General features: G+C 33.3%; 1 protein-coding gene across 1 annotated transcript; it reads right to left on the bottom strand.

The window, feature by feature from the left end:
* Positions 1 to 13,782: 13,782 nt before the first annotated feature.
* LOC106406676 (eukaryotic translation initiation factor 1A) lies at positions 13,783 to 15,011 on the bottom strand. Its single transcript, XM_013847378.3, has 2 exons — positions 14,854 to 15,011; positions 13,783 to 14,348 (listed from the first exon to the last, which is right to left on the bottom strand). Exon 2 carries the CDS (start codon positions 14,341 to 14,343, stop codon positions 13,906 to 13,908), a length of 438 nt encoding a protein of 145 aa, XP_013702832.1. The 5' UTR covers positions 14,344 to 14,348; positions 14,854 to 15,011; the 3' UTR covers positions 13,783 to 13,905.
* Positions 15,012 to 24,839: the final 9,828 nt, after the last annotated feature.

Here is a 24,839-nt window from a genome sequence, read left to right as displayed (position 1 = left end):
GTGTGTTCGAAGAAGGAGGAGTCATCGATCTCAGTTGCTGAATGAAGTTGAAGCTCAGTTAGTGCTGGCAATGGAGAAGTTGAGCGTAGGAGTGGAAGATGGTAGTTTGTGGAGAAGAAGATCAGGATATAAAAAGGAATTCTCGACTCATGAAACCTGGTCACAATTGAGAACCCTGGGTAGAGTTGCAGGTGGTCTAAAGCCGTTTGGTTCTCTCAAGCGGCCCCAAAATATGTGTTTATGGCATGGCTTGCAGTAAGAGATAGATTGGCTACTATGGATAGAGTCTCTAAGTGGAGACAGGGTGCTGATGAGGTTTGTGTGCTCTGTAAAAATGCTCCTGAGACTAGAAACCATTTATTTTTTGAATGCCCTTATTCTACTCAGATATGGGAGTATCAAACAAGTGGTATTCTTCTCAGCGCTCAAACTAATGTCTGATCTGAGGTTTTAACTATAATTATGGATGAGAGATTGGAGAAGAAGCAGAGATTTTGTCTCAGATATGCGTTTCAGGCGACAATTCATGCTGTGTGGATTGAGCAAAACAAGATCAAGCATGAGGTGAAGCCTCTACCTATTGCAACTGTAATGAAGTTAGTGGAGAAGGGGATCCGAAACAAATTGAGTATTTTGAGATCAAGAGGTGTAAAGGGATGGGAAGATGGGTTGCAATATTGGTTTGGAACTAGATCCTAAATTTTTTGCTTTAAAAATATAGGATTATATGGTTATATGGTAATATGGTTTTATAAACATAGATGCTGCAGTGTAGCCGCTACACTCGATGAAAAAAAGGTCTTTTTGATGAATAAAATTTAATCTAAAAAAAAAAAAAGAGGAAACACGAACAAGAAGAAGAAAGGGTTAATCTCTTAGGAGGAGAAGAGGTTGTACTTGCTGTTGAGGCTGGTGCTGATGAAGGTATTGTGATACAAGACCTTGCTATCATTAGAATATTAATGATAGATGATCATGATGATTAGATAAATCTGATACTATATAAAAGTTGAGGCTATAAGCCATTGAGGGTGTCCACATAGGATTTAGATCGACCAATCAAAATATGTCACTTCATCAATTTAGTTTATTATTTCTAAAAATGTTAATATTTCCAAAAAAAAAGAATTTTCTATGACAACTTACTTAAAATGCTAATTATTAAATTAAAATGGAAAATTCAAAACAATATAGTAATATTAACAAAAGAAATACGTAAAAATAGGAAAAAAAAGTAAACTAACAAAAAAAAACTATTAAAATTAATTAACTTAATATGTATAATTATAAAAATGTCAATATCTGAAAAAAAAATCTGCTTCAAAAAAAAAAAAACAACAAACTGTAAACTATTGAGAGCGTCCACGTAGGATTTAAAACATTCAATCAAAATATGACATTTTATCAATTTAATTTATTGTTTCTAAAAATGTTAGTATTTCAAAGAAAATATTTTTAAAAGCGAAATTAATATAACTTAAACTAATAAAATAAATTTAACATATGACACCTTACTTAAAATGCTAACAATTAAATTAAAATGGAAAATCAAAAACAATATAGTAATATTAACAAAAGAAATACATACAAAATAGGAAATAAAGTAAACTAACAATGATAGCACATTTCTAAATTTATATCACAAAAATAGCACTCAAAAACTAAAATGACCAAAATAGCATTTTATCTTTTGAAAATTTTTAATTTTTTTATTTTTCAAAATTTGAAATCTTATCCCCAAAACCTCATTTCTCAACTCTAAACCCTAAACCCTAAACTCTAAACCCTAAACCCTAAACTCTAAACCCTAAACCCTAAACTCTAAACCCTAAACTCTAAATCCTAAACCCTAAACCCTAAACTCTAAACTCTAAACCCTAAACTATAAACCCTAAACCCTAAACCCTAAACTCTAAACCCTAAACCCTAAACCCTAAATCCTAAACCCCACCCTTTAACTCTAAACCCTAAGTTTGTGACTTTTGATAAAACATTAAGTGTTATTTTTGTGACTTTTGACCTTGAGTGCTAGTTTGGGAACAAAAACTTGATTTAGTGCTATTTTTGTCTTTTTCTCTAAAAACTATTAAAATTTAATTAACTTAATATGTATAATTATAAAAATGTCAGTATCTCAAAAAAAAATTTGCTTCAAAATAAAATGAAAATCAACATACTAAAAAGGTATATTATATATAGATTTCTTTCCCCAACACTCATGAACCTTATGTGTTTATCACGACTAAGTTAATGTCACGGACCCTAAGATTGAATTTGACCATGATAAGTCTTTAGCAACGCAAAGAGTATTCTCGCTCACAGTGTTAAGGCTCTATTCTTCTGCTCCAACGCAAACATAACCCCAAGCGGTTTCCCCAAGTTCAACCCTTCCTTGGCTTTATATCAGAAAGCAAAGATCTGTACGATGCTTAGCAATGGTGACAGTAAGGGAACCAAGTTGAACCCTTCTTTGGTGAGAGGAATCTTCGAGAAGCTCCGCGACTCCAAGCGGTTTCCCCCAAGCCCTAGAGGTATCAAAAGTGGATGGTTGAACGAAAGATATATATGCAGTCTCTTACCTGAAGACTACACAACTCGCTTTCATCTGGTTGAGAACATGTTAGGTTTTAGAAGAAGCAGGCAAGTTCTTGGAGAGCATCCCTGAGAATCTGATAGGTGAGTCTATTTACACTGTTTACTAAACAGTTAAGCAAAGAAGACTCTCGATAGAGCAGAAGCTGCTTCCAAGAAGATGAGAAAGCTAGGTATTCTCTTGAAACCTTCACCGTACAGCTCCACGACTTCGCTATACAGCTTTGATGGGAACCGAGGTAAGGTCGATGAGATCTTGAGAGAGATGAAGGAAAACAACGTTAAGCTCGATAGCCTCACCGTGAACGTTTTTCGAGTGTACGCTGCTGAATCTGACGTGCGGTCAATGGAAAAGCTTCTGCCTGGTTGTGAAGCGATCACAATGCTTCAGGTGCGCACAGCTCTTGACATGCCAAAGGATTATTTGAGAGTTGGTTAAAAGAGAGAAGCGAGAGAGCATCAGAAGTGAAGGATCACGAGTCGTATAAGAAGATCATGAGGCTATACAGTGAAGCAGGAAAGAGTGAAGATGTTTACCGTATATGGAATCATATTGTAATCTTAAGTGAGTGATCACCATGATGAACCACGTATAGCCTTTTGTATAGATATAGATTTGAAATTGAGAAGCTTGACAGTGAAGAATTTAGAGCTCTTTTTCAATCTCTCTTGAATATTGATGACTCAAAGGAGCAGGAGAGATGTACTACAAAGAGTACGAGTGGTCGGGTATTCAGATTGATGTCCGAGTCCCAACTATGTTGGTGTCTGGTTTTCACAAAATTGGAATGGTGAAACAAGCAGATATACTAATGAAGAATACTGTAAGGAACAGAGGATGTGATAATAAACCAATCACTCCTTTGTGGAAGAGTGGGAGAAAATTGGGAATCAATTGAAGCCTTCACACTTGAGAAACTTTATCAAGAGTCTAAGTGACTCATATAAGTTCTCTAAAGCACTTGAGGCATTTTCAGGGCTTTGTGAAAAAGAGGTGGTCAGTCTTTTTTTTTGTGATCAATCTTTTTCCAGAAGATATACTGAGAAAGTATTGGCTTTGAAAAAACTGATAAGTTTTTTGAAAGAAGCATCCCGTATAAGATGAAGGGCTACGCTACACTCTTAAACACCTACATGAGATGTTCCCAAAACGTTTATAAAACGGAGGCTATCTTTGAGAAGATGGGAGAGCTAGGTTTCCTCCCAAACTTTGCCTATTTAAGTCGATGTGTAATTGATATCAAAACTGCTAACCTAATAACAACTTTAAAAATAGATATAAATTTAAAAAATCATCTAAACTGATAATATATCATAAAAAGTCCAAAACCAGCTAAAATAATACCTGGTTTTAATTCTTTTCTTTCTTAAACCACTATATTATTTCTCTTTCATTGAGTTTACAACTTTTTTTATCAAAAAGTTACTGACAAGAGAAATCCATTTATATGAAATACATATTGTTAAAAGACAACTTCTCTATGAGTTTCAAACTGTTTCTTATCAATCAAAAGACAAAAAAAAATTGCTTACTAATCAGTCCTTAAAAATTTTATCTACACTTTATATTATGTTTCGACACAAATTTTAAAAGATAATACAAACATAACCCTTATAGAAGCTAATCAAAATATGCTTTATGAACCAAATCTAAAAGTAGGTGTAGTCAGCAAATATTTTTTAAGAAAATTATGATTATTAATAACAAAGCAAACTAAATGATTTCTCATCCGATTTAAAATATTGAATCCATGTTTATATTAAATTTTGTAAAATCTTTCAATAAAATTTCTACGGCGTATCAATGATAAATTATAATCTGAAAGATAAACTTAAGAAAATGATAAGAAGATTAACCAATATGCAATCATCAACACGATATATTCATAAAAACAATGAAATCTTACACTAGATTACAAGAAATATTCTATGTAAAAGATATACTAATTTTTTATTAGAAGTTACCTAATACAAAATCAATAGTCAATTTATGTAATAGGTTACAAAAGGTGTTATAAATCTTCATGTAGAACTACAAAACAAGCAAATATTATTTATCTTACCATCAACTAATATATGATATACTTTCGGAAAGTAAAACCATATCTATTTAATTGCATTATACATTCATATAAAAATCAATACTATATGCCATAGTTAATTAAATCAAGTAGAAAATAAATCTAATACGCTAGATTCTTTATATTATATCTCAATATACAAAATATTACTTAACTTAGTTCAAAGGAGTTATATTTGTATTTTTTATCTAATAAATATTATTGAATATTAGTTATGTTCAGGAAAATGTTTATTGTGATTAAATTTTTATATCTCAATATATACTATCACATACATACATTTTTAGAAAATAACGAAAAATTATTTCAAATAATGAATATATAACAATCACACATTCAACTTAAAATTTTTCTAAATAAAAAGCAAAGTTAAATACTATGCACATAGATTAATCTCTTGTGTCATTCAAATAAAAACGATAGGTGTTGGACCCAATTTTGGTCAATACCATAATGGGTCGCGATCAAAGGCATGGGCCTTAAAGGGCCGGAGCCCGTAGCAAGGATACGAGCTCGAGAAGGAGTCGCCGAGGTCGCGGAAATCGTGCAACAAGAAGCTGAGATCGCGGAGCTACCACAGAGGTCTCGAAGTCAGCTTACTATAAAGGAAGATGAATGGAAACATAAGAGATACGTTGAAAACCCTAGAGAGAGCTATACACTTACACCGATCTTGTTGTCTTCCCACTTTTAGATTCTTTCTTTACAGATCTCGTTTGTATCACTCAATCTAGTTCAATCCATTGTATTTGATCTTATTCATCAATAAAGTCCATTTTCGTCTACTCGAAACTATTTAACATCGTTATGTTCTAAAGATACTGTTGCCTACATCATTTGTCTTCCCTAGATCAAATCCCGATCACTATCAAATACTTTGTTTAGATTTTAGGTTCTACATTTTGGCGCCGACTGTGCGCAAGATAAACGAAAAACATTTTTGCCAAGAAACCGTTCTAAGTTTCCTAAGCGCGACTATGGATCCCAACCAAACCACCGGAACCACGCCTTCTTGAATATTGATGACTCAAAGGAGCAGGAGAGATGTACTACAAAGAGTACGAGTGGTCGGGTATTCAGATTGATGTCCGAGTCCCAACTATGTTGGTGTCTGGTTTTCACAAAAAGGGAATGGTGAAACAAGCAGATATACTAATGAAGAATACTGTAAGGAACAGAGGATGTGATAATAAACCAATCACTCCTTTGTGGAAGAGTGGGAGAAAATTGGGAATCAATTGAAGCCTTCACACTTGAGAAACTTTATCAAGAGTCTAAGTGACTCATATAAGTTCTCTAAAGCACTTGAGGCATTTTCAGGGCTTTGTGAAAAAGAGGTGGTCAGTCTTTTTTTTTGTGATCAATCTTTTTCCAGAAGATATACTGAGAAAGTATTGGCTTTGAAAAAACTGATAAGTTTTTTGAAAGAAGCATCCCGTATAAGATGAAGGGCTACGCTACACTCTTAAACACCTACATGAGATGTTCCCAAAACGTTTATAAAACGGAGGCTATCTTTGAGAAGATGGGAGAGCTAGGTTTCCTCCCAAACTTTGCCTATTTAAGTCGATGTGTAATTGATATCAAAACTGCTAACCTAATAACAACTTTAAAAATAGATATAAATTTAAAAAATCATCTAAACTGATAATATATCATAAAAAGTCCAAAACCAGCTAAAATAATACCTGGTTTTAATTCTTTTCTTTCTTAAACCACTATATTATTTCTCTTTCATTGAGTTTACAACTTTTTTTATCAAAAAGTTACTGACAAGAGAAATCCATTTATATGAAATACATATTGTTAAAAGACAACTTCTCTATGAGTTTCAAACTGTTTCTTATCAATCAAAAGACAAAACAAAATTGCTTACTAATCAGTCCTTCAAATTTTTATCTACACTTTATATTATGTTTCGAAACAAATTTTAAAAGATAATACAAACATAACCCTTATAGAAGCTAATCAAAATATGCTTTATGAACCAAATCTAAAAGTAGGTGTAGTCAGCAAATATTTTTTAAGAAAATTATGATTATTAATAATAAAGCAAACTAAATGATTTCTCATCCGATTTAAAATATTGAATCCATGTTTATATTAAATTTTGTAAAATCTTTCAATAAAATTTCTACGGCGTATCAATGATAAATTATAATCTGAAAGATAAACTTAAGAAAATGATAAGAAGATTAACCAATATGCAATCATCAACACGATATATTCATAAAAACAATGAAATCTTGCACTAGATTACAAGAAATATTCTATGTAAAAGATATACTAATTTTTTATTAGAAGTTACCTAATACAAAATCAATAGTCAATTTATGTAATAGGTTACAAAAGGTGTTATAAATCTTCATGTAGAACTACAAAACAAGCAAATATTATTTATCTTACCATCAACTAATATATGATATACTTTCGGAAAGTAAAACCATATCTATTTAATTTCATTATACATTCATATAAAAATCAATACTATATGCCATAGTTAATTAAATCAAGTAGAAAATAAATCTAATACGCTAGATTCTTTATATTATATCTCAATATACAAAATATTACTTAACTTAGTTCAAAGGAGTTATATTTGTATTTTTTATCTAATAAATATTATTGAATATTAGTTATGTTCAGGAAAATGTTTATTGTGATTAAATTTTTATATCTCAATATATACTATCACATACATACATTTTTAGAAAATAACGAAAATTATTTCAAATAATGAATATATAACAATCACACATTCAGCTTAAAATTTTTCTAAATAAAAAGCAAAGTTAAATACTATGCACATAGATTAATCTCTTGGGTCATTCAAATAAAAACGATAGGTGTTGGACCCAATTTTGGTCAATACCATAATGGGTCGCGATCAAAGGCATGGGCCTTAAAGGGCCGGAGCCCGTAGCAAGGATACGAGCTCGAGAAGGAGTCGCCGAGGTCGCGGAAATCGTGCAACAAGAAGCTGAGATCGCGGAGCTACCACAGAGGTCTCGAAGTCAGCTTACTATAAAGGAAGATGAATGGAAACATAAAGAGATACGTTGAAAACCCTAGAGAGAGCTATACACTTACACCGATCTTGTTGTCTTCCCACTTTTAGATTCTTTCTTTACAGATCTCGTTTGTATCACTCAATCTAGTTCAATCCATTGTATTTGATCTTATTCATCAATAAAGTCCATTTTCGTCTACTGAAAACTATTTAACATCGTTATGTTCTAAAGATACTGTTGCCTACATCATTTGTCTTCCCTAGATCAAATCCCGATCACTATCAAATACTTTGTTTAGATTTTAGGTTCTACATTTTGGCGCCGACTGTGGGCAAGATAAACGAAAAACATTTTTGCCAAGAAACCGTTCTAAGTTTCCTAAGCGTGACTATGGATCCCAACCAAACCACCGGAACCACGCCTTCGGGAGTCAACGACATCGATCCTATCGGACCCGCTCGGGAGCCGGAGTGACCCCAACTTGGTTAACGGGAGGCAATGATGCGACCGAAACAGCTCCGATGCAACGAATCCCTCCAATCGAACTCCGAGGAATGATGAAAACTCTAATCGACGAGATTCATAGTCAAAGGATCGCCAACGAAGCCATTGCTAACAGACTGGACCAAGCCGAAAGGGAACTCGCAGAGCATCGAGCTGCAAACATTCGGGAAAGAAATCAAACGCCCCTCGATCAGTTAAGGGCGACGTCCAACCCCCAAAGCACCGGACTGTTCGGCACTCCAGAGATCCCAAGCGCTCGATCTGGACGCTACACGGGAGAAAATTCACAACGACCCCCGCCGCAGGGCATGACCCACCGAAGCTTAAGCTACAGTGGATTGGACGAATTTGACACTGGACTCCAACGCCCACGAAGCACCCCGATCCAATTCCAGAACGGATCGACGGAGAGGCAGGGGGAGCCAAGGACACGAATCTCACCACCAAACCATTCTATCCCAGAGAATCAAACTCCATCCGCGACGAGGACCTTCCATCAAGCGGGGTTCGATAACCCAACGGAACAAGCTCGGAGACACGATCTTCGCTTGGTGGCTTCGAGCTCCTTCGAAAGCCTCTTGATCTAAAAACCAATACTCTCGATTTCCTTGTCGTTCCGAGAAGCCACGACATGATCCTCCATCGTCATGGCATACTCATTAAAAGCTTCCATCACCTGAGAAGAAATGGAAATGAGCAAATACCACAAAACAGCTTTTCAAATAGAATGAAGGCGAGAGACGAACCATAGAGATCGCCATAGCAACCTTGGCGTAGGCTTCCCTCGCGACTGAGGAAGCGAGAGATGAGAGACGACAACCCGTGGACCTCATGCGACCAGCGAGGGAAATTAAGTCGCTTTGGGCCGCAAACGAAGAACCATCTCCCTCAGAAACAAACCTAGGATGATACGGACCGGGCAAGGCACCTTCCGATGACCGACGTTGCTTACGAGTCGCCGCCACAGTCTCGTCTTCTGAGCCAAGACTCAACGAGACAGGAGGTCGAGTCTCTCCTGAAACATCTTCGTCGTCGGAATCATGAATCGAGATCAAGGGAGATTTTCCGGAAGCCCGGCCCCTCGATGCAAACCCAGAAGTTCGAAACGACGATCTCCTCACAAGCTCTCTAGTTAGCCGATCTGAAGACTGGGTCTGAACAGAAGGAGTCGCTACGACCTCCTGGGAGTGTTCGGCCTCGTCTTCAAACTCCTCGACCAAAGGAGCTCTGCCGGTCCCCGCCGGCAAGGCGAAGGCAGTTTGAATCCGAGTTCGATCAAAAGTAGACCAGTTCGAACGACCTCTCCGAAGGACCTCATCAGATCGCGGATCTCATCTGACATTGAAGAGCTTCCAGAAGAAATTGAATCAAACGAAAATAAACGAAAGTTTTAGTCTTCGACTCCTTAAACGAAGAAATCATCAACACATAGGCAAAAGAAAGCTAACCGATATTCTCGGCCCAACGCCGAGGAAGCTGGGAGAAGTCGAAGTCACCCATAGACGCTCGATCCATCTTGAAAGCAAAAAATTGCTCGTGCCACTTCTCGTCGCGATAAGGGATGTCCTCAATGATGTGGCGACCTGGGAGCGGAGACACGAGGAAAGTACCAGGATTCTGCTTATTCCGCTTCACCAGAACGAGCTGACGAAACTCGCTAAGACCAAAAGCAAGACCCTCCTCCCTAGCCTTAACCAAGAAGGCGACAAGATGTCTAAGAAAATTCGGGAGAAGCTGGGTAAGCGATAACCATAGCTCCGCCAGGACCTCGAGTATTTGCTCCGGGATCGGGAAGGTAAGACCGCAGGAATGAAAGAAGGAAAGATAGGCTCCGTAGTAGCCTTCTCTCACGGTTTCGGGAGTCTCATGCGTGCCGACCAAGTCGAGGACGACGGAACGGTCAACCCCATACATATTATAAAGGTTCTCGAGATCATCGGCTGTAGTAGTCGGATGAGGGAAATTGAAAGACGAACACATCTTAAGCTCAAAGAACAAAAAGATTCAGAGCAAAGGAGAAAGAGACGAGAAAGAAGAAGCGGAGGTGAGATAAAAAGAAGACCCTCTACGTATATATAAGCCGCCTTAACGGCTCTATCATCTCTATCGAGAAAAGCAATTATGACCTAGCCTATACCCTAGCAGCGGCTAAAGTAGCCGTTACCGATAAAAAAAAAACGCGCCAACGAACGGCTTTTTCGAAAACGATCATTAAAACCGAATCCGAGCGATATCGGTTATCAAACGAGAAGACCCGGGTCAGAAAACAACCGCTCCTTTTCCTTTTCGATCAAATCAAAAGAGGCTGGGGGACAAATGTTGGATCCAATTTTGGTCAATACCATAATGGGCCGCGATCAAAGGGATGGGCCTTAAAGGGCCGGAGCCCGTAGCAAGGATACGAGCTCGAGAAGGAGTCGCCGAGGTCGCGGAGATCGTGCAACAAGAAGCTGAGATCGCGGAGCTACCACAGAGGTCTCAAAGTCAGCTTACTATAAAGGAAGAGGAATGGAAACAAAAAGAGATACGTTGAAAACCCTAGAGAGAGCTATACACTTACACCGATCTTGTTGTCTTCCCACTTTTAGATTCTTTCTTTACCGATCTCGTTTGTATCAATCGATCTAGTTCAATCCATTGTATTTGATCTTATTCATCAATAAAGTCCATTTTCGTCTACTGGAAACTATTTAACATCGTTGTGTTCTAAAGATATCGTAGCTTACATCATTTGTCTTCCCTTGATAAAACCCCGATCACTATCAAATAATTTGTTTAGATTTTAGGTTCTACAATAGGTAAAATGTATAATGAAAATATTTAAAATAGTAAAGTTGTTTTTATATGTATTGAGCAATCTATCTAATAATTAAAAAGTAAAACTTTTCGTAAATAATATAATTATGTGTAAGCATAAATTATAGATAGATAGATACTCAATGGAAAACAAACTAAAGAAAAGAATTGTATACACAAACATAAGTAGAAAAAAAACAAAAAAACATCATATTTCAAATATTTTCATAGAAATAAAGATTATATAAATTAATATATTTTGTAAATTTAAAATTTAAACTAAAATATGAAAACAAACTCGCGGGTAAAAATGCAATACTTTCAAACAATTATAACTATATAAATCTAATACACATGATTTACAAAATTTAGGTTATATACTGCTGAAAATATTCAACAAAAATATGTACTATATGTAATTTGATGCAATAAATCGTTGAGAATATCCACATATTATTTTAAAGCACCAAAATATGTCAAATTATCATTTTAATTATTATTTTAAAAATTTCAAGATTTTCAAAAAATGTTTATTTCAAAATAAAAATGAAACTACTATTCAATTTAGTGAAAAGGCAAAATTATTAAAAGAATCAATTTGATATATAAAGTAAACCTTTGAAAGACCAACATAAAATTAACTAACAAAACAAATCTTAAAGAATACAAGAATTTCAAATAATAAAAACAATATAAATCTAAAGCACTTTTCATTACATATGAATCTAACAAAATATGATTTCAAAATGGAAGCTATTTCTTTCAAAACAATATCAATAATAAGTTAGTAAACAAAACTGCCAAATAACTAAAAGAATCAGTTTATTATAAAAAATAAATATTTGGAAGATCAACATAAAATTAAATAACAAAAATAATCTTAAAAATATAAGGATTTCAAATAATAAAAAAAATGTAAATCTAAATCACTTTTTCATTACATATTAATCTAAATATGATTTCAAAATTGAGGATATATATTATTTAAGTGTTCACATAGAATTTAAAAATATCATTATAATAATATAAAAATCAGCATTTTAATTTGATAAAGTAAATAAAAAGATTATTTTTATAAAAAATAATTAACTTGATATATAAAATAAGTATATATTTGAAATTAACCAAAAAAAAAATATTCAAAAAGAAATAAATTTTTTAAAAAATATTTATAAATAATCACATATTTGAAAATAAATAAATATCAGCACAAAACTATTAAAAGATAAATTAATTTTTTAAAAAATTATCTGCTTATTTGTAATTACACAAAATATGTTTTTTTTAAATATGGTCATTAAAAATTATGCAAACTATATGGTGACTTTTCATAAGTTTTTAGTGTAATTCACCGATAAAATTTATAGGACATATGCTTATGAAACTTTATTAAAGCAATTAACATAACATATAAAACTAGAAATGATCTCACACGAGTTCTATCAATGAAAGCTATTTGAACTAGAATGTTATTAATATATGTGACATCATAAAAAAAAATCAAAGAGGCTAAAAATTAAAATAAATTAGTTGAAAATTCAAATAATATTTACAAATAATATTGAGATTAGAGTATAGTCTCAGGCTCTCGACAACAGAAAATAAAGATATGAAAAATATTCATTATACATTCGTCAGTTGGAAAATATGTTATTTAAGTTTATGAAATATGATGTGAACTAATAAAACATCATAATCACGCCATTAATTAATTTTGTAACTAGATCGATTAGAAGATGTATCTAATATTTTTTTATTTATATGTGTTTATTTTAATAAATAAAAAATTATGTAACCTTAGTTTAAAGTTGTATATATTTATTTCTCTTTTTACTATATCTAAAATAAAATTACTATTTAAATTTCATAAAAATATTTATTATGATTGAACTCTAATTGAACTCTAAATAAAATACTAACACATATGCATTTAAGCGACTCCAGTCTGAGTATTTCAAAAACAAATATTCACAAAAATATATAATACCTTTACTTTCATTGTAAAAATTTGGTAAATGCAAAGTAAAACTAGATATTGTGCATATGCATTAATTTTCTTATGTTTTTTCAAATAGAAGTAAAGCTAGATATTGTACATATGCATTAATTTTCTTATGTTTTTTCAAATAGAAAGATAGATAAAAAATTATAATAAAAATAATTATAAAGTGTACTATTTTTTTTATTATGAATAGAATGATCAGTAATTTTTTTAATAAGATTAATAAATAATATAAACACGATTATAAATACACTTACACATTTACATATATAAAAAAATATCTAAATATTATTTTTTTAAAGAGTATAATTGTATAAAAATCTAAATAGAAAAAATAATAAAGAATACTTTGAATAAAACTTCATATAAAAATGTATATAAACCAATTATACTTCATTATCTTAAAATTAATATAAAATGATACGAATTATTAAAATAAACTCGCGCGTAGGACGAGTTGAAAATCTAGTAATAGTTTCTAAAGTTCGATGGATTTGAACAAGAAATGTGAGGAGTCCATCAGGAAGATAAAGATCGAGCGAGTCCCGGTCATATAAGTTATTACTTCATAAGATATGTGATCCTCCAAGAGAAGTTTATGATTGTCTTCTTACTCGAATAGATTTTGTTTTTTGGTGCCCTCTTCATTCTAACTTGGTTTTTCAATAACTTTTCAGATGTGTTAGACTTGTAGTAAGCAAATGGCCTAATCAAATCTTCGATGTGATGTTACTCCTTTTTATAAGTAAGTTTCTGGTCATAACGTGCATCACTAGAACAGAATGCGACAAGAAACTAGTGCAACAAGAACAAAACACATATATAATGTTTTACCACCAGTTTCTTCGTAAACTCAGAAGTCATGCGTCTCAAATTAAAAATACAAACGGAAAAGGTAAAGAAATACCAAACCAACACCTTAGATCCTATCGATATCCTCGTCCTCAAACTCAACATAGTCCTCGGCCAGATTGTCATCATCCTCTTCGAGATCACCAACAATTCCTTCGTTAAGACGAGTGTTCTCCGGAAGCTCACCATATGCCTTGAGAAGCCTGGCCTCATCAGACATGTACTTAAGGATGACATCAGCTTTGTCATCTTGGTAGTCTCTCAGACCAACAAGTATGATGTCACCTGCTGCAATCCAAACCTTCTTGTGCATCTTACCACGGATATGGCAGAGACGTTTATTGCCATCGATGCACATACACTCACATCTTCCATTACCAAGCATACGAAGGACTTGAGCGTATTCTTGTCCATCTTCCTTGAAAATAAGCTCTCGCTTCTCATCGTCAGCTTCGTTCTTTCCTCTCTTCCTGTTTTTTCCTCCCTTTCCCTTGTTCTTCGGCATCGTAACTGCCAAAATAATATTACAATCGGATTCAGTTCAATGTTCTGTCTTAAAATATGAGAAGCGAAACTCTTCTCTCTTAATTCCAAATAGACTCTTAGCAAAAGCAGACAACTGAACATCAAGCTCCAGCAACGACTAAGAATCTAAAAACAAAAAGTCAAACACTAACAACATAAGCTGGTTCAACACAAGTTCTTCACTCAACTACAATAATCGAAACCTTATAAAACTCCAAACAGAGTAACACGATAAGCTATTCCTAACGAAATTGAAGATGCCCGTCTAGGGTTTCCAAACATAAAACGGAAATTTGAATTCAGATTAAGCAATATTTCAGAAGAAACAAGACTCTTCATGAATTTAAACAGAGGAAAATCAATTTCTGATCAATAATTGGTGGTAAGGAAGATCATCGGAGATACATAGACCTTCGCCGCAGCCTTAATCACTGAATTTTAACGACTAGAAAACACTAAATCTGCAGGCAAAACATAAAACGAGGCTCACCACTAAAAGGCGATCAATTAACTCCTTGACTGAGATAAGATTCGCAAAGTCCTCTTTCAATTCAATTTGGATCAACGTTTTCTTCTCGAGCTGTGCGGCTGCGAAGTGATATCGATCTCTCTAGACATCTTATATAGTGGAGGACACGTATTTTAATTCCCTTTTGTTTTAGGATTTGTTACCAAACCATACCCCTCATCGGTCTTGGCCTGCGCATTTTGTCAATTTCGACCGGTTCGGTTTGGTAGTTCGGGCACTGAGTTATTCGGTAATCGGAAAAGGTCCAACTTTAGATCCAAATATTTTGACTCTCAATGGTGACAGCGGACTGAGGGTCCGGGACAAGCGAATAGAACACTGCAGTAGTACAACTAGGGTTAATCTAAAATAAATAGTTCAAAACAAAATATGAATGGTAAAATGTATAATGAATAGTATAGCTGCGGAATACATATAATATATTTATATTTTACAAATTAAAAAATTAGTGATACTAAAATAATTTTTTAAAATATATATTTTATTTTTAAAAATATTTTGTATATCTGAAATATGAAATTTAATATGCTATTACTGAGATTTTACAACCAATAACTTATTTATATAAAAATTATACTAGTTGTCTTTAAAAATAATGATTTAAGTTTGTTATTTAAAACTAAAAATGTTAAAATCAAAAAAATTTATTGAATCTTTATTATGTAATTTTATAAATAACATAATAATTCATATTTATATTATATATAATAAATAATTTATGGGTAATTTTGAGAGAGCTTTTTTTGGAAAAAATATGAGTTACATTTTTTTGGTCAAATGAGTTACATAAACCACATTATTATACAGAAAAAATATTGACCACACCATTATACCAATATATTGGGCATACCATGCGTTCTACTCTACCTTAACAAGACTATAAAGTAATATTTTGGCTCCGAATGATAACAACAGATTAAGCGGTGCAGATCAAACGGATAATATAATTTGGTACGGTTCAAATGCGGTTTTGTAAAAGAATCTGCATATTGCGATATGTGAACGGTTAAACTAAAAAATGGTATATAATAAAGTTTGAACGGTAACCAAAATAACAATCAGTGCGGAACAAAATTATATTTGAATAATAATAAAACATTAAATAGAATATAAAATAATTGATCTGATAAACATAATATACAAATATGTAAAAATTAAGAATTGGGTATATATAACACATTCAGTATTTCTCATTATATATATTTATTTCTAGCTATTGTTAGCAAAATTAATTTTATTAACTAAATAATATACTTGTAAAAAAAAAAAATATATATATATATATATATATATATATATATATTACATAGAACGTATTATAGTACTTGAATATGTATTATTTTGCATTTGTAATAATTAAAATTAGTAAAAACAAATGTTAACAAATATATGTGTAATAATATGACTATGGCCTTGAGTGGGAAGCAAAGACGCCATATGTGGTGCGTTATAATACAGTTTGTGTTGCCATTCAAACAAAATTTATCCCGCAACTAATTATATATTCAAAACAAAAAAGAATAATATATTAATAAAGTTTATACTGTGGCGGTTATGTTTAAAGAACAAAATGAAGTCCCGCACTATCTTCTTGTTGGCCTTGAGTGGGAAGCAAAGACGCCATATGCGTTGCGTTATAATACAGTTTGTGTTGCCATTTAAACAAAATTTATCCCGCAACTATTTATATAATCAAAACGAAAAAAATAATACATTAATAAAGTTTCTTCTGTGGCAGTTATGTTTAAAGAACAAAATGAAGTCTCGCACTATCTTCTTGTTATGCATCAGTTTTGATGTGGTCAAGGTGGAGTTTTACTGTTTTTTACATTTAATTTTTTTTTCATAAAAATGTACACTAACTGAAGATCATAAAATTATGAAATAAATTATGTGTATCAGGATACCAAAAAACATAGTTGAAATACAATACTTTATCCAATAAAAAATATTTGAAATAAAATAAACAAGTTTAGTTTTCTGAAAACCTGAATTGAAACTGATCCAAAAACGGTTCAGATCGGATCCACTAGTATAATTGATCGGATCCAAACGTAAATCGAACTTCGTTTTTCGGTTCGGTCTTGTTTGGTCCCAGATAAATGTACCTAGGTCTAAATACAATTTTGAAATTTAAAAATATGATATTTTAGATGAGAAAATATGTGAATATGATGAAGAAATTAAATAAAATAGTTGTTTAAATTAAATTAGTATCACTGATATCATAATTAAATTTTGTGTAAAAACAACTAGAACAATTATAATTTTTTGAAATAAAATAATTGTCTATAAATCTCAGTAATAGCATATTAAACTTCATTTTTCAGATTTATATTTTTTAAAATTATATAAATATTACTGATTTTATAAGTTTGTAAAATATAAATATATTATATGTATCCCACAGTTATACTATTCATTACATATGTATATATATAGATGTGTATTTAACTGGTGACTTTTTTATAATTCATATTTCTTTAAAAACTATCAAGATTACTCAAAAAGCTTTATTTGTTTTGGTATTTCCTAACTGTAATTTATTTGTACTTTATAAAAATATGTAAAATATATTTATAATATCAAATAGAATATTGATTTATATTTTCAGCACTATCCCCTAAACTATATTTGCGAAATGATTTTGCCACATGTCCTCTTTGTAATCAGTTTAACAAAATAAATATGGCATGGCTACTAAAATTGATGACATGGCTTCTAGGAAAATATGACATGGATAATTTCATTTAATGTTGATTTATATTTTTGGCAAACTTATTAGAATATGGTAATAATTCATATATTACATTCAATATTGATATTTCTTTTTGGTAAACTTTTTTTAAATATGGTAATAGCTCATACATCATCTATAAAATAAATATATTCACATATAACATTTCAAATTTCGAAATATTATTATTTTTTGTAATTATACAATTTGTATTACTAAAGCTTTCAAAAATTTCTACAATTTTTAAAAATTTAAATATATAATCGTAAGATCATTAGTTTCTTATATATCTACAAATTTTATAAATATTGTTTAGGCTAATTCTTTTGATAATTATACAATTTTATATTATTTTTATTAGTTTTATACAAATTGATTTAATATATATCAAATCTATATTAAATATTAGTAAGAAAATAGTAAAATCTATAATATTTAATAAAATATATTTTTAAATATAAATTAGATTTAAAAATTTTTTTACTGCACATGGTGCAGGAAAACACCTAGTTTAGTTTATAAATATCATTCAAGCATTTATCACACACTTTTTTTTATTATTTTGGTCACCACTCATATATTTTTCAAACCGCTTCTTTTATACGAACCGCACTTATCCCGCAGTATGCGTTTTACTAACACAAATCGCTCTTAAACCGTACCGCACTAACCAATCCGCTTGTTCCTTACCGCCCAACCCGCGGTTACCATTCGGAGCCTGAGAAGAAATTAAAAAGGTGTGGTTAGTCATAGGCTCCGAATGGTAACCGCGGGTTGGGCGGTACGGGACAAGCGGATTGGTTAGTGCAGTACGGTTTAAGAGCGGTTTGTGTTAGTAAAACGCATACTGCGGGATAAGTGCGATTCGTCTAAAAAAAGCGGTTTGAAAAATATATGAGTGGTGACCAAAATAATAAAAAGTGCGGGATAAATGCTTGAATGGTATTTATAAACTAAATAGTGCTGAAAATATAAATCAATATCCGATTTGATATTATAAATATATTTTACATATTTTTATAAAGTACAAATAAATTACAGTTAGGAAATACCAAAACAAATAAAGCTTTTTGAGTAATCTTGATAGTTTTAAAAGAAATATGAATTATAAAAAAGTCACGAGTTAAATACACATATATATATATATACATATGTAATGAATAGTATAACTGCGGGATCCATATAATATATTTATATTTTACAAACTTATAAAATCAGTAATACTAATATAATTTTTAAAAATATAAATCTGAAATATGAAGTTTAATATGCTATTACTGAGATTTATAGACAATTATTTTATTTCTAAAAATTATAATTGTTCTAGTTGTTTTTGCACAAAATTTAATTAAGATATCAGTGATCCTAATTTAATTTAAACAACTATTTTATTTAATTTCTTCATCATATTCACATATTTTCTCATCTAAAATATCATATTTTTAAATTTCAAAATTGTATTTAGACCTAGGTACATTTATCTGGAACCAAACAAGACCGAACCGAAAAACGAAGTTCGGTTTAAGTTTGGATCCTATCAATTATACTAGTGGATCCGATCTGAACCGTTTTTGGATCAGTTTCAATTCAGGTTTTCAGAAACCTAAACTTGTTTATTTTATTTCAAATATTTTTTATTGGATAAAGTATTGTATTTCAACTATGGTTTTTGGTATCCTGATACACATAATTTATTTCATAATTTTATGATCTTCAGTTAGTGTACATATTTATGAAAAAAAAAATTAAATGTAAAAAACAGTAAAACTCCGCCTTGACCACATCAAAACTGATGCATAACAAGAAGATAGTGCGGGACTTCATTTTGTTCTTTAAACATAACTGCCACAGTAGAAACTTTATTAATGTATTATTATTTTTTGTTTTGATTATATAATTAGTTGCGGGATAAATTTTGTTTGAATGGCAACACAAACTGTATTATAACGCACCGCATATGGCGTCTTTGCTTCCCACTCAAGGCCAACAAGAAGATAGTGCGGGACTTCATTTTGTTCTTTAAACATAACCGCCACAGTAGAAACTTTATTAATATACTATTCTTTTTTGTTTTGATTATATAATTAGTTGCGGGATAAATTTTGTTTGAATGGCAACACTTGTATTATAACGCACTGCATATGGCGTCTTTGCTTCCTACTGAAGGCCTCAAACACAAGTGTGGTTTACCACAAATCTCTCCCGCACCTCTTTTTGTTTTCATTTTATCATTATTTTTTAATTAAATGTAATAACAAGAAAAGTAAATCGAATGGTGACAATTTTTAGTCCGCCGTGTGCGTCATCTCGTCCCGCTCAATACATTCATAGCTTTTATTTTATGTTCGGTTCTGATTATGTAGGCAATCTACCGAGTATGAGTGTTGTAAAAAGAACCTGTTTTTTTTTTGTAAGAATTGTAAAAAGAACCTTAGATGAGTCAAATAACTGATATTTTAATTATTATCATTAAATTTTTGTTCATTTGAAGACAATTAAGCTAGGAATTCATTCCCCATATTTTGATCAGGACACCGACCTTCATATGACATCTAGTCTCTGAGTCGGGATTTCCTCTTACCTCCAGATAAAATAAAAAAATTCTACTAAAAAGAAAGTTCTAATCTTAACTTTGACTACAAAAACCAATAAAAGACTCCTAAACCCTAGAATAGAAGAATCGACTATTGAACACTTTGATTAAGATACATACAACTAGAATTAGGGTTTATGGACTAATACAATGTACTCATGCTCTATTAATCAGTAAAACATTACTTTTGATCCATTCTTCATGCTTTACTGCACAAGTTCATGTTTCTGTAATATTACGAAGAACCATGATTTATTGTACACTAACAGTTTGCGCTAGAAGAAGGGATATAACAAGGACTACGTGACGATGACCAAAAGTGAGAATGAGCAAACTTTGGCCACCTCGACCTAAGCCAACTTTTGAGCCCAGCTCAAAGCCATGTTGAGGCAAATCACCAAGATGAATACCGCCCAAGAAAGTAACAACACCCCTGCGATAATCCCGAAATCATCTCAAAGATCAAACCTTGAAAGAGACAATGGAACTTAAAGCCGACAACTTTGTTCTCCGAAGGAAAACTCAGCCCTCAACACTGTAGGAAAGAAACGGTGCAGGTTCCAAACCCGCGTCCGACCTATGCAGCCCCTGGGATAATCTAACTTGAGGAGATAACAAGACTCAACATGCTCCACCACTGAAGGGACCGGCGGACATAAAACTGCACTAAACCAATTAAAGACAACAATGAATCCGACATGGATAGAAATACGAAGAGGCATGAAGCAGCCACACTCAAGAAATCGGTAGAAACAATTTACTTGGAAAATTCTTCTCCAAGAAATCTAAAGCAGTCCGTAAGGATAGAAATGTGTACCGGTATCTCACTTTCAATCAGAAGAAGTGCTCCTGATTTCTATGCAGACATCCCTTCACAGACGAGATTGCCCGGTCGAGAGAAAGTTCTCCTTCCCAAATATGAGAATTTATAACAGAACTAATGGTCTAGACAATCATGTGGCTCAATACAAGCAACTTATGCTTACTATAGCTATTCCAAAATAATTTTGGCAAGTTACCATGTGCAAGGGTTTCAGCTCAACTCTGACCAGAACCGCTCTGCAATGGTACATCACCTTGCCTACGAGATTGGTAGACTCCTTCGCAGCTCTAACTAAACATTTTGTAGAACAATTTGCGAGTAAAATGAACCTAGAAAAGACGGCCAACAATCTATATGAAATCCTTCAACACCAAGATAAATCTCTGCGTAGATACATAGCTCACTTCAACCAGGAATAGGCATCCATCCCAGATGTAACGCCTCAACAGCCATATCCACCTTAAAAAGAGGCCTACTGCCTAATGGTAATCTGTACAAGGAGCTAACCAAGTATCATTGAAGAACCACATATTCGCATTGTATTAATAACCAAGGATTTGATACATAGTTGTTTTAAATAGTTCTATCAATTATACACAAAGCTAGACTCATATGACCCAAACACCACTCATTCACACTGGCCGCTTTCTTACATCATCCCGAGCCTTCACTAGGACCTGCCACAAAATGAGGAATAAGCAACTCGAAAATTTCTTAGCGAGGCGAATCATTCCACCTACATGGCTAGTCTCTAAACACATGCCTAACAAGTTAATGATCATAAGTCTTTTAAATGAAAATGAACTCATAGCCCAATCCCCTTACACAACACTCGACTAAATGGTAGAGGTTCTCTGGTTATGGTTCATCCCCTAGGGTTGGCCTTGGCATATTCTTACCTTTCTTAAGATGTCTGATCATTCGCTAAGCGCTATGCCTAACGATCGTCCCAATTGCCCATTTCTTAAAAATATAACCATACGTAGGGTTATAAGCATATATTCGGTTTGTACTTCTACATGAATGCAACAAACAGGGTAATACACTCAGCCGAAGCCTTATTTACTCATTACGCAAGCACTCAATCATCCAACCAAACAACCCCAATTTTCTCAATAACGATAACCATGAAACGACTAGCTATGGGCCTTGGCATTTAAACCACGTTAGCACACTCACTTTAAGAATTCAGAAAAAGATGACAAGATAAATTATATTTCTTCAAGGCATTCTCTTAAAGACATTTCCGAAAACTGCCCAACCTCTTTGCCAGACCATCCAGCCGGTCGTCGGGTCGCTCACTCGATTCTAACAGTCCGCCAATTATCCTACTTATTTGGCTGGAGTAGAGTTTTTCCTCTCTCGGCCAAGCATCTCTAACTACCTAAACTCTCCGTCCTCTCTCGCTGGAAACCTCTCTCTCTCTCTCTCTCTCTCTCTCTCTCTCTCTAGGGACTTTTCCCTTTACGATTTGGCTAACAACACAAGAAGAGAAGGCAAGGGAGTATTTCTAGGAAGGAGAAATTGGCGGAGGGGTCACCATTTGCCAAAGGCCAAAATGGTGCGAGTTGCACTCGTGGCCATTTGCCCATAACTACCCTAAACTGACCCCAACTACTTTTGTTCCTTTGGTTTTGGCCAAACCCTAGCCTAACCTAGCCTACCCGAACCACCCTATACTAGGAGCATATCCCCTTGACGCCACCAACCACACCCAGTAATTATGGTCGGGTTGATCGTATAACCAACTCACTCGTCAACCCAACTGTCTGAGCTGGTCGAGCTATCCAAGCTGGCCACCTAGCTGGTCGAGCTATCCGAGTTGGCCGAACTGGCCACCTAGGTGGCTTGATATGGCCTACTACACTCTGAGCAAACCGCAGCTACCTAAGCAAGCTTTGAGCTAACTACACTCCTTTTGAGCTACGAGAGACCTTGTTTTGGTCATAGGAGCTACCCAAGCTCCCAACCCAACCTCTCGACAATGCCTATGGAGTGTCTGGGTCGATGGTATATTCCAAACTTGAATATGCTTGTCCATTGGACGTCCATTTTTTTTCTATGCAGGAATGATGGCGTTATAGAAGCTTCGACTTTGATTTGTTGTACCAAGTCGAAGTATGATACATGGTCATTCACTGATTCTGAAGTGCATAGTTCGGGAACTATGGAGAACGGGAGTACCTAGAGCTTGCAAAATTTTCAGGAATGTTCATTGCACTGAAATTTGATCTCTCTAGGCTTCTCATTCGGTTTGGGTCCTAGTTTGTTCGAGCATATTTCCGATGCAAAACGAAGTTTCTTTTATTTTGTTCTAGGTGGGTCGGGATGGTATGTTGGGTGAGGTTCTGACCTTAAGGCTTGTTTATCAGGATGGTAAGAATCCTTCGAATTTTAGCCCTTCAAGGGTTTGGCTGCTGGTAAGTGCAATATCAGTCTTGAGGTGACGAATCGAGTATCAGGGTTGACTCCCATAGATCAGTCATTTTCCGAATCCAGACTCGAGGATTCAGCTGATAGAGATTTGTTGAAGATCCATTGATATTTTGTGATGTCACTGGTGTTTGTCATTGTGAGCTATTCTATTGTATACAATGGATTCACTTTTTCATGTATTTTGGATTTAGATACTGGTTTCATTTCTTTCTTCAGATTCGTAAGATCAAACTATCATGTGTGTGATGAATCATTTGCATCTTTGCTGGAAGCCTGATGTATCTCAAATTACCCTAGAGAAACTCTCTCAAATAAGAGATAGATTGCAACACCTAGGGATATAATCCACATGTAACTTGTGAACACAATAGACTATAGACTTCATGATTAAGATAGGCGTAATATCGAAAGCAGTAAATAAGATAATATATTTAGGTAGTGAGATATATGGGAAAACACTATACTTAGGGTTTCATGCATGCAAACAAAAATATAATTATAGATACTAAGGGTGTGATAAAAACCGTCCTAGAACTCGAATTCAATTAGTAAGATATCCAACTCTCGCTGCGAGTATAACCAGATGTCTAGACTATTAAATTCCAAGTCCTATATGCGAACTCAATTAATTCATGACAAGCATTAATGCTGAGATTTGATATGTTCACTAGTTTTCTAAACCAACTCATGTTGTATTTATTAACATAGCTCAGCATGATTAGTTTCAAGTGTCGAACCCACTCTCACGATTATGTTCGAGTATATTTTATACTATGGCTAAAAACCGGTGAAATTCATAGTATACTATCCTTTATGAAATTCATAGTATACTATTCCTAAAAATTTCCATAAAGACAGACATAATAAACCCACCAGTCCATAATCACAGTTTTATAAATCATTTTAATCCCTCGAAATACCCATCAATTTTTACATTAATTACATTATTCATAATGTACACTTCATTTTAATAATATTCCAGAACACATTTCATCAAAAATGAACCTATATTACTTATTTTTGAAGCTTCAAATTTATCAACGGAAGAGAATGTTACCAGGTATGTGGAGAAGAAGAAAGAGAAGTCCAGCCCACATAGTAATTGATTTATTAGTGATTTAATTAATTCATTAATTTAGTGAGGTGGAATAAATATGAAAAATAAATAGAAAGCTATTTTTGGAAGGACAAAGACAAAAAAGTATTGAGAATAGATAGGGGATAGTGAGAATAGTTTTTTTTTTAGTAAGGGCATAATGAGTTTTTTTTTTTGACATCAAACGGCTGATCTATTACTGAATCTTGAGGTGGTCTGGGAAACCAGACCAGAATAAAACAAGCAATGTAATACAGTTCCC

This window comes from Brassica napus, chromosome C7 (assembly GCF_020379485.1).
Source record: "Brassica napus cultivar Da-Ae chromosome C7, Da-Ae, whole genome shotgun sequence".
Classification (NCBI taxonomy): Eukaryota; Viridiplantae; Streptophyta; class Magnoliopsida; order Brassicales; family Brassicaceae; genus Brassica; species Brassica napus.
The sequence above is the reverse complement of the archived record's forward strand: the minus strand, read 5'-3'. Positions and strand labels throughout refer to the sequence as shown.

Coding starts and splice junctions, on each gene's coding strand:
- LOC106406676 (XM_013847378.3), bottom strand. CDS start 14,343: ATGCCGAAGAACAAGGGAAAGGGAGGAAAAAACAGGAAGAGAGGAAAG.